Below are 10,270 nucleotides of genomic sequence, written 5' to 3'. Positions count from 1 at the left end.
ATTGCAAATCAATTGACGTTGACCAAAACTCTTCTTGTCCTGTTGGAGAATCTCGAGCATGAAAGAGGATACGGGAATGGCACTACTGTAGAGGAAGGGGGACCAAACGGCAATGTCGCAGTTGCCTTGGTAGGTGGGGGGAGGGCGATGGCGAGGGAGACTTGTTGGGCGCGGTAGGAGGCGTATGCGTTAACTTTGGTGTAGGATGCGGTGGTTGGGGTTGAAGGCGGAGAGGGTGACCTGCATGGTGAGGGTTAGAGTGTTGGGGTGGGGGCGGTGGGGGAAGGGATGGCGTCGCTGGAGGAGAGGTTGAATGCGTAGACGATGGCATCTTGGAGGATGAAACGGGAAATATTCTCCTCAGGGTGAATCCAAAACACACATTTGTATATTCACCCTTAGTTACCAACCAATCTGTTGAAAATGAAACTTTGATGCCTCCAAATCCATGAAGATTGCTTGAAGACTGAGCTTTTGTGTTTGGGGTTTAGTTATAGGTACTTTAGAATTTGTTAAATCCACTCTTAATCAAATTCACAACTGAATCAATCTAAGTTTTACAAGAAAAGTGTTTTTCAAAGCTAAGTGAAAAATAACCTTTTGATTTCTTGTTTTAATCGATTGTTTTTCCCTTAGCCTGTTTGAAGGGTTTTTAAATTGCTTTGACCTTGGTTGACTCAACTGCAAACCAATTCAATTGGTTGATTCGACAATTCAACCGATTGATTTTTTAATTTCTCAACAACTTTTCATAAATCTGTTAAATCTGTTTTCAGTTGATTTTAAACTGTTTTAGCTCGTGTTTAACTGCCTAAAATGGATAGTTTGAATAGCTATAAATTTGGGATTACCCTTCCTATTTGAAAATACAGAAAGAGAGATTCAAAAACATCTTTGTGAAAGATTTTATTCAAGCTTTGCTAGATTGCCTTGGGTTGTGCATTGGTTTAAATGTGGATTAGGATCAACTGTGATTTCCTGTAACCAGGTGTAATTTGTTCCATTTACTCTTGTAATTGCTTTTCTATTTGAATTCTTCTAACCTGTTGAATCTGTAAAGTTAGAGGTTGTTCTGACTGTGTGTGTGAAAAGTCAAAGAGAGTGTGTGTTCTTGAGTGGTTAAAATCATATTTTTGAGGTTGTGGTGTTTGTAATTTGTGGTTAATTGCTTAGTGCAATACCCAATGGTTTTCTGAGGACTGGATGTAGCTCTCGTAAGGAGTGAACCAGTATAATTGTTTGTGTGATTTTTTCTCTCTCTCACTCATTTGAAACATTTTGATTTGTGTTTTTATCTTTATTGTTATAAACAACCGATTAATTAGTATTTTTAACCGGTTGTTTTTCTGAAAACAGTTTTAAACAACTTTGTTTTCTTGGATGATCGGATTGCTTGATCTGTAAATCTTCATAAATCTTCATTCTAACCCATCATTTGTGAAAGTATTTTTTTAAAACAATTCACCCCCCTCTTGTTTAGGCCATTAATTCTAACAATTGGCATCAAGAGCTAGGTTCTTGAAATTTTCTCAAGTTTTGTTTTTCAAATATGTTTTAATCGTTGACAAATTGCCTTTCGGGGAAGGTGCCTCTTTAAATAGACCACCTCTATTCCATGGTGAGAATTATCAACTGTGGTGTATTAGAATGAAATTTTTTGTTGAATCCATAGACAAGAAAATCTGGGGATGCTATCACAGACAACTTTTTCATACCTATGCTTGAAAATACTAATGTTGTTTCTGGAAAATCTTTGTCTCAATGGACCAAGAATAAAATTGAAAAAGATCATCTTGATTGTGTTGCTAAAAATATTATTGTATTTGCTCTTGATTCTAATGAGCTCCTTAGAGTTTCAAAGTGTGTTTCAACTAAGGATATGTGAGACACTCTTGAAAGAACTCATAAAGATTCAAGAAATGTTTGGTTGGACAATGACAAGTTCTCTTCTGGATCATCCTCTGCAGCTTCCAAAATCAACATATGTCTGATGGCAAAAGAAGATTCTACATTAAACAGTGTAAGTACACCCTCCTCTACTAAATGTGATAGTTATTATAAACTTCTTGAGGCTTTTAAAGAGACTCGTGAAGAAGCCCATAGATTAACCCTTTCAAACAATTGGTTGAAAAGTAAAAACAACTGGTTGAAAAATAGAGTCAAGGTCTTGGAATAAGAATTAAACAATACAAAAACTGATTTTGAAAACTTAGAAATGATTTATCAAAATTCTTCTGGCAAGTGTGAATCTAGTTCTTGCAAAAAATGTGAATCTCTTCAAAAGAAGGTTCTTTATATTGTGAAAATTGTAGATAAAATTTCAAAAGAAAAATCCAACTTTGAGAATGTCTTATCATCTCAAAATTGCGTTTTCAGAAAATCTGGTCTTGGTTTTAATCCACAAAGTAAGAACAGTGGCTTTTCAAAATCTTTTTCAACCATTATAGAAAAACAACTGATTGAAAAGTCGAAACAACCAGTTGTTTCTTGTTTCTACTGTATGAGAAAGGGTCATTCTATCAGCTTTTGTAAAATTCAAAAAGTTTTAGTTCCCAAAGGCATTTTAAAGTGGGTTCCTAAGAATCTTAAGGTTCCTAACAACAAAAATAACCTCTATGGACCCAAATTTGTTAGGGGACCAAATCTTGCCACTTGATTTTGTTGATTGCAAGACTTATTGATGAAAAACAAAGCATTTGTGGTACTTGGACAGTCATTGCTTCAAACATATGACGGGAGGTTTGTCTAAGTTTGTCAACATCAATCTCAAGCAAGAAGGCCATGTGGAAGGAAAAATACTTGGAAAAAGTACTATTGGTAATGAGAACAGTTTTCTGATTCATGATGTCTTTTATGTGGAAGGACTCAAGCACAATCTTCTCAACATAAGTTAGCTTTGTGATAGAGGATATCAAGTCACATTCAAAACCAATTCCTGTGAGATTCGCCTACTAAATTCAAAGGAAGTGTTGTTGTTTGGTAAAAGAATTAATAATGTCTATCTACTTGATATTTCACATTCTACATTCATAGGTTGTCTTTTAACCAAACATGAGGAATCATGGTTTTGGCATAGAAGAATTGCTCATATTCATATGCATCACTTGAACAAACTTATTTCTAATGATCTTGTTGAAGGTTTATCCAAGCTCAGGTTTGAGAAGGATCATGTGAGTGTGATGCTTGTCAAAAGGGGAAACAAACTAAGCATTCTTTTAAACTGAAAAACATGGTTTCCACTTCAAAACTCATTGAAGTGCTACACATTGATCTGTTTGGTTCCTCAAGAACTATGAGTCTTGGTGAGAATTTATTTTTTAAAATAAATTAAAAAATAAAAATGACCAAACTTCTTAAATGTGAGATATTAAAGAAAATTTATTTTCCAAATATTGTACAATTCAAAAGTTGTTCACTTCGAACAACATCTCATGAACATAGGTAGTAATAAAAATATTGTCCAGTTTGCTTATAAGCATTAAATTTGAAATATTGAAAATCATGATAATAGATTAATTATAGAATTGACGAAGTTTAACTATAACTACAATCATAAAGGAAAATTCAATTACTATAAAGCCTCCAATTCACCATCCTATGATTAAAAAAAGATAAATATATTTACAGTCATTGAAAAAATAGAAACAAATAGTAAAAATTATTTTAAAACTTTCACATTTTTTTATTCAACTTTGCTATCAAACTTTTAAACCTTCCAGATTTGTAAACAAATCTTCTATATTAATATCCCATTAGTTTACATCATTCCCGTCTTATCACAATAACTCGTTTTATGTATCGTTTTTGTTAACATATAGATTTTGGTCTAGTCCCCCATATTTTTGTATTTTCTTTTTTCAATAATACTTTTTTCATGTGATGACAAATGATTGTTGTTACTTGAGGTGTCAGTCTTGCTTGAGATGTCAAGTAATATAGTGATACCTAAAATGAAAGTTTTTTATAAAAAAAAATTATAAAGTAAAGACCATTTCTATTTTTTACTTTAATTTTGAAGAGTAACAATTTTCTTACATCTAAAACCAAATTTAAACATATTTATAAAAGCTAAAACATTTATTCCATTCCTCTAGAAATTGCTGTGATGTGACCTTCATTCTACAAGATACAATTCTCTTTCATATAGGAGAACTTCACTATACTTCACTATTTTAAGCTATATAATAATACATGGTTGTTTGATGCATGATAACCAAATTCAGTTTTCTAAAGCTTTAACTCTTCACAAAACACATACAACATTAGTTGGTGACATGGATACATACACTAACATGTTTATGGCAAGAAGAAGCCAACATGTAAGTCCTACTCTACATCTTTTTGGCACTTTTGCCTTACACACTGAAACTCTATATTCTATTTTTTTCTTCTTCTTCTGATACACATAAAACCAGACACCAAAAGTGAGGACCCTACTTGCTCCACAATGAGTGGTTCCAAGCAGGCACACCTTGCACCTGTACCACTTTACAAGAAATGGAAACATCTCTCCATTGGGGAGGGGAAGAAAATGTACAAACTTAGTAATAAAGTTTGAGAGAAGATCTCATTATTTGCACATGTTTATGATTCTCCCTCCCTGAATTCATTCTGCTTCCTTTGCTTTCTCATATCCAATAGTGTTCTGTTTGCAAAACCTATGATGGAGGATGACACTGAAGCTTTCTATCATCACAAGATTGAGGAAATGGTTATTATCATTTACCATTATTATTATAGTTATGGTGCATCCTATTTTGCTCAGCTTTAACAGCTGCAACTCTGGCTGTGTTGGCTGCTTTATTAGCTGCTGCCACTACTGTATTCATCCTGTCCTCCACCTTTGCCATGTTGTAAGCTTTCTCAGCAGCAGAATGAGCATCCTGCAAAGAACTAGAGAAGTAAATACCACGGCTTAAGGTCCAACAGACTGCTCACACAGCTTAAGCAGAAAGCCAAGTTGATGCAGTTGGGGAAAATTTAGATTTCTTCCTGATGTTGTTATTTGATCATCTTCATAATAACAACCAGGAAGAAACAAGGAAAGCAACTATATTATGAGAAGCAAAACAACATGAGGTTGTACAGGTTTTCTAATGTGAGCATGGAGCCAAGAATACAAGTATTTATATATTGAAAATACAAAAACTCATCCAATGTTTACTCTTTCTTTTAGTAATTTAAAGTATTCAATCAAGTGTATTTGCTTTTTCATACCTTGTGTCTATGCTTACACATTAGAAAGGGGGTTTAATTATATGTATATCATTGTTTTTGGTTTACCCTTTTCCTAATAAAAGAATAACTCATCCCTGATTCCCTTTCTTTTGCAATCTATTGTGTTATTGGTAAAAGTTACTACACACATATTAACCCATCATAACTGCAAAATATAACATTACCTGTACTGCATTGGAAACCTTGGCATAGTCCACATCACATGGAGAACCATTAGGACTATTATGTCTCTTAGGATCATCAAGAATCCCATTCTGCCAATGACCACATTGTGTTTCCCCGTTTCTGAAAGTGTAAATTCCCAGTCCTTGTCTTCTTCCTTCATGCCATGCCCCCTCATACTGATGGCCATTCTGAAATTGATACACTCCAAAACCATGCATCTTGTCTGCAAAATATTCACCAGCGTACACGTCCCCATTTCTGCAGTACACATAAAATGAGACTGTAATAATGACACATTTAAAAGATACTTTTCTTATTTGTTGAGCAATGCATTCGATATATGTAGAGAACCAAAGAGACCACAGCATTAATGAAAATAACAGCCTTGCATTGCACCACCTTCAAAAGAGATTGTTCTTTGATGCATGTTAAAAGGAAGAGTGGATCAAATTCATTACAGGGTTCCAATTATTGAGAAAAACATACCTGAAATGGTACTGTGCATGTCCATGTTTGACACCCCATTTGAACTCCCCAACATAGCGACTCCCATCACTGCAAGTGTGGACTCCAAAGCCATGACACTGCCCATTAGACCACTCACCACCATACACATCACCACTGTAGAACCTGTAGATCCCCATTCCATGCCTCAAACCCTTCCTATACTGCCCTCTATACCTGCTCCCCCTTGCCCATGTCTCAACACCATACCCATCATACTTCCCATCAACCCAATCACCCTCATACCTCCCACTCATGTGATAGTGATAAACCCCACTCCCCCAACACTTCCCCTCCTGAAATTCACCCTCGTAGACATCCCCATTGCTGTAAACTTGCACCCAACACCCCCAACTCGTGCTCTTCACTTGCTTAGGGTTCGACCCAATAGACCACACCACAGGGTGAGCAGAAGGGGAGGAAGAAGAAGCAGAAGAAGACGATGACGAGAATTTGGCGGGGAACAATCGAGTGAACAGCAACAGTGCCAGATTGAGGGAAATCAACAGAGCTGCTGAGAAAGCAATCACGCAGAAGAAATCGAAAGGGGCAGGGTTTGAAAGGAGAAAGTAGAGGGAGGGAAGGGGGAGGAAGATGAGGAAACGGAAGCGAGGGAGAAGCTTCGAAGTTGGAAACTTTGCGCCAAAGGGTGTCGGAAAGTGACGGCAAGGGAGGGTGATGAGGGGTATTCTCTTGCGGGGCGAGGTTTGAGATGGGTTGTCGGAGAAGCGTTCATGGTAAAAGGGAGTTTTTGGTGAGTTTGGTGGCAGTGGATGGGGAGAGGAGGGAGAAACCTGAATTGAGAAATGGGTTTGGGATGGGTTTTGGTGAGTTGGGGTTGAAGTGGCATCCTCAGAAGAGAGGTGAGAGTTGTCTTCTCCGATGTGGTGGTTATGCATCAAAACACAGAGAAAGTGACAGAGACAGTGCTGTGTTGTTTGGTGTGTGAATATCTATGTATGTGTGGAAGAAGAGTGTTAAGGGATTGTGATTATGATTGTGTTTTTGTTACTGTGAAATTGGATTCTGCTGTTGATTCTGGTTTTGGTTGATCTTGTTGGAAGAAGAGGAAACAGAAGAGGGAAAGTGCAGTCTGTGTTTGTTTTGGAGTTGAATGGGAAAGGCAGAGCCAATGGGATGTGAGCAAAAGAGGGATTTTCAAAGGTGTGCTTGTTAAATAAAAGAGACCTTGTTGTTGTGAATTTTCTAATTGCAACTTAAAATATAATATCTATTTTTTAGTGCAAATTCTTTTTTTATTGAATAAATAAAAATATTATTCTAGTGTAAATTTCATGTATCTACATATTATTTAATTATAAATTAAAGAAATAATTATTTTTTTTATAAGAAATTATGTAAATAATTTTGTTAAATATCGACTATAAATTCAAACATTTCATAATATACGAGTGAATGCAAACATTACCTTAAGTCGGTTTTATAAAATCGAATTAGATTTAAATTTATTGATATGATACTAGAGTCCTTTAGAATTAGTTTTATGAGTCACCCTACTCATAAATATATAATTTTTACACACGGATTAAATCAATTTTAAATAATAATTTTATTCTTAAACAACTCTTATCAATAATTCTCATTTTAATAGAATACTTGAATATAGTTTTAATCCAATTATTTGAATTTGAAAATATTTTAGTCTAATATACAAAAATCATTTAGAGATTATTATAATAAAAGTTTGTTAATTTTATGAATCATTCGTTATTGGACTACTCATAAATATATAATTTTACACATTAAATCAATTTCAGATAATAATTTTATTTTTAAACAACTCTTATCAATAATTCTCATTTTAATAGAATACTTAAATATAGTTTTAATTCAATTATTTGAACTTGGAAATATTTTTGTGAGTGTATTTCATTTATATAAAAGTATCGCTTTCAAGGTTATAAAATGCATAAGACAATCAAGTTAATTAATTAAAGATATTAATTAGTCTAATATAATTGTTTTATAAAAGAATATAAATTATTCCAGCCACGATGGACTTATTTGAGATCATAAAAAAGATTTTTTTCAGAGACATGTTCCTCAATCTTTTAATACCATAAAAGAAATTGTTTTATGATCCATTTCAGTCAAGGATCAATTATAAGATACCAACATAATTTAATATTGTAAAATAAGTAAAACAATAAAACTAATTAACTAAAAGTATTATTTAGCTAAATATAAAATTTTACAAAAATATTTATAAGAATATTTGCATAGTTATATTTTATAGATTTAGATTTCTATGTCCACCCCCACCCCTATATAAGTATTGTTTATTTGTAATTACGTCTTCCTTTTGTATTAATTAATGAGTAAAATATGAAAATATTATCTGAGTTTCGTGTGTTAGTGAACCAGCTACATATAAAAAAATTTCATGTGAATGAAATTTCAATCTTATCATAATTTTTAGTGATTTTTTATATTGTGAAGTTGTTGGTCAACTCTTTTGAATATAAGCATATCCTACTTATCTTACCATATATTCAACACACAAATATTCAAGAATCATGACTTCTTCATACAAACCATTTAATAAATGAATTATTTAATAAATCTTACTATATTTCATAGAACATGTTGATAAGTCATTTTAATAACATTTATGTTATGTTTGGATAGAGTAATTTGTTTTTTAAAAAATTAAAATGTTTTATAGAAATATATCATTTAGATAAATAATTTAGAATGCATTAACATTTTAAGAGTACTTTGATTATTTAAATTGTAGAATCTTAAATTTTACAAAAGAAGTAGAAGGTAGAAATTTTTAAAGCCTCCCTCATTGTGTTTATTCTATCACACTAAATGATTAGCTAATATTTATTAAAAATTTAATTTTAAATATATGATTATATTTTCAATATAATATTATTTAAATTACCCATTCTAAATAAAATAAGTTGATGTATAAGAAGTTTAAATTGATTTATCTACACAAAGTAATTTAAAATATGGGAAATTTAATTTTTTAGCAATTCAAAGTCATTAAAATTTCGTAATCCACACACAATTGTACATTTTTGTTAATCAATGTTTTTAAAAGGAATTAAAATATTTTTTTTAAAAACCATATTAAATAAGGCGTTCAAAAATTAGAGGAAAAAAATTTAGACGAGAATGTATGAAGATTTGACTATCTCATTAAAATCTCATTACTTATAAATAAGTTACGAAATTAAAAAATAAAGAAAAGTTAATATAAATTTTTAAATTATCTATTAAAAAATTAAAGATATTTTAGTAATTTAAATTTAAGATTATTTTCAAGATTTTGACAGATCGGCTAGCTCTTGTGGCTGCCAGAATTATTTCTCCTAATTAGTATGAGTTTGTGCAAGGCAGACAGATTCAAGATTGTATTGGTATTGCTTTTGAAGCTATTAACTTGCTTTCTAAAAAAGTTCACGGAGGCAATGTGGATTACAAAGTTGATATTCACAAAGCCTTTGACACTCTAAGTTGGAAGTTTTTACTATTAGTTTTGTCACGCTTTGGTTTTCACCCCTCATTTGTCGGTTGGATTAATACTTTTCTTCGTTTAGCTATGCTTTCTATCATAATAAATGGCAGTTTGGTGAGTTTTTTTCCTTGTAGTAGAGGTGTTTGTTAGATAAGGTGATCTTTTGTCTCCTCTACTTCTTTGTCTTGCAGAGGAAGTTCTTAGTAGAGGTCTCTCAAAGCTTGTGGATGATAAGAAGATTCTACATATGGCTAGTCCGCAAGGTTTTCTCACTCCCTCTCATATTTTATATGCGAATGATATTTTATAAAGTCAAATTGAAGCTAGCCTCTTGGAAAGGTAAATCTCTTAGCATGATGGGTCGGATTCAGTTGGTCAATACGGTGATTACAAGTCTTCTAACTTATAGTTTTAATTTGTATAAATGGCATTTTCTCTTTTTAAGCAAGTTGAGCAGTGGTGTCGAAATTTTATCTGGACTGGTGATATTCTAAAAAAAGGTATAGCTACTGTTAATTGGGATACGATTTGTTCTCCCCTTGAGAATGGGGGTTTGAAAATTATTAACCTTCACCATGAAAATAATGCATATCTTCTTAAGCTTGCTTGAAACTTTGCTTATAGCAACAAGCCTTGATCTTTGCTCTTGAAAGCCAGGGTCCTTAAATCAAAATACGAGTTTCAAATGGTTTATAGATCCTCATCTCTTTGGTATGAAATTAAGCAGTTTTATTCTACTATACTTGATTATACTTCTTGGACTATTGGTACAAGTTCTTTTATTAATTTCTGGAATGATAAATGGTGTGCTACTACTTCTTTAGCAAATATTGCAGAATTATCTAATGGTGCTAGTATTCCGGATACAGTCTC

The 10,270-nt window shown here is 32.8% G+C and overlaps 1 protein-coding gene across 1 annotated transcript; it reads right to left on the bottom strand.

The window, feature by feature from the left end:
- Positions 1-4,198: 4,198 nt before the first annotated feature.
- Positions 4,199-7,103, bottom strand: LOC137829374 (uncharacterized). Its single transcript, XM_068636181.1, has 3 exons — positions 5,890-7,103; positions 5,403-5,661; positions 4,199-4,883 (listed from the first exon to the last, which is right to left on the bottom strand). The coding sequence occupies exons 1-3, from the start codon at positions 6,804-6,806 to the stop codon at positions 4,719-4,721; spliced, it is 1,341 nt and encodes a 446-aa protein (XP_068492282.1). The 5' UTR covers positions 6,807-7,103; the 3' UTR covers positions 4,199-4,718.
- Between the last annotated feature and the right edge of the window lie 3,167 nt (positions 7,104-10,270).

The sequence above is a fragment of the Phaseolus vulgaris genome, chromosome 11 (genome assembly GCF_000499845.2).
Source record: "Phaseolus vulgaris cultivar G19833 chromosome 11, P. vulgaris v2.0, whole genome shotgun sequence".
NCBI lineage: Eukaryota > Viridiplantae > Streptophyta > Magnoliopsida > Fabales > Fabaceae > Phaseolus > Phaseolus vulgaris.
This window is presented reverse-complemented; position numbering and strand designations above follow the sequence as displayed.

Coding starts and splice junctions, on each gene's coding strand:
- LOC137829374 (XM_068636181.1), bottom strand. CDS start 6,806: ATGCATAACCACCACATCGGAGAAGACAACTCTCACCTCTCTTCTGAG. Junction 5,662..5,889: donor CATGCACAGTACCATTTCAG/GTATGTTTTTCT, acceptor TGTGTACTGCAG/AAATGGGGACGTGTACGCTG. Junction 4,884..5,402: donor AGGTTTCCAATGCAGTACAG/GTAATGTTATAT, acceptor AGTTCTTTGCAG/GATGCTCATTCTGCTGCTGA.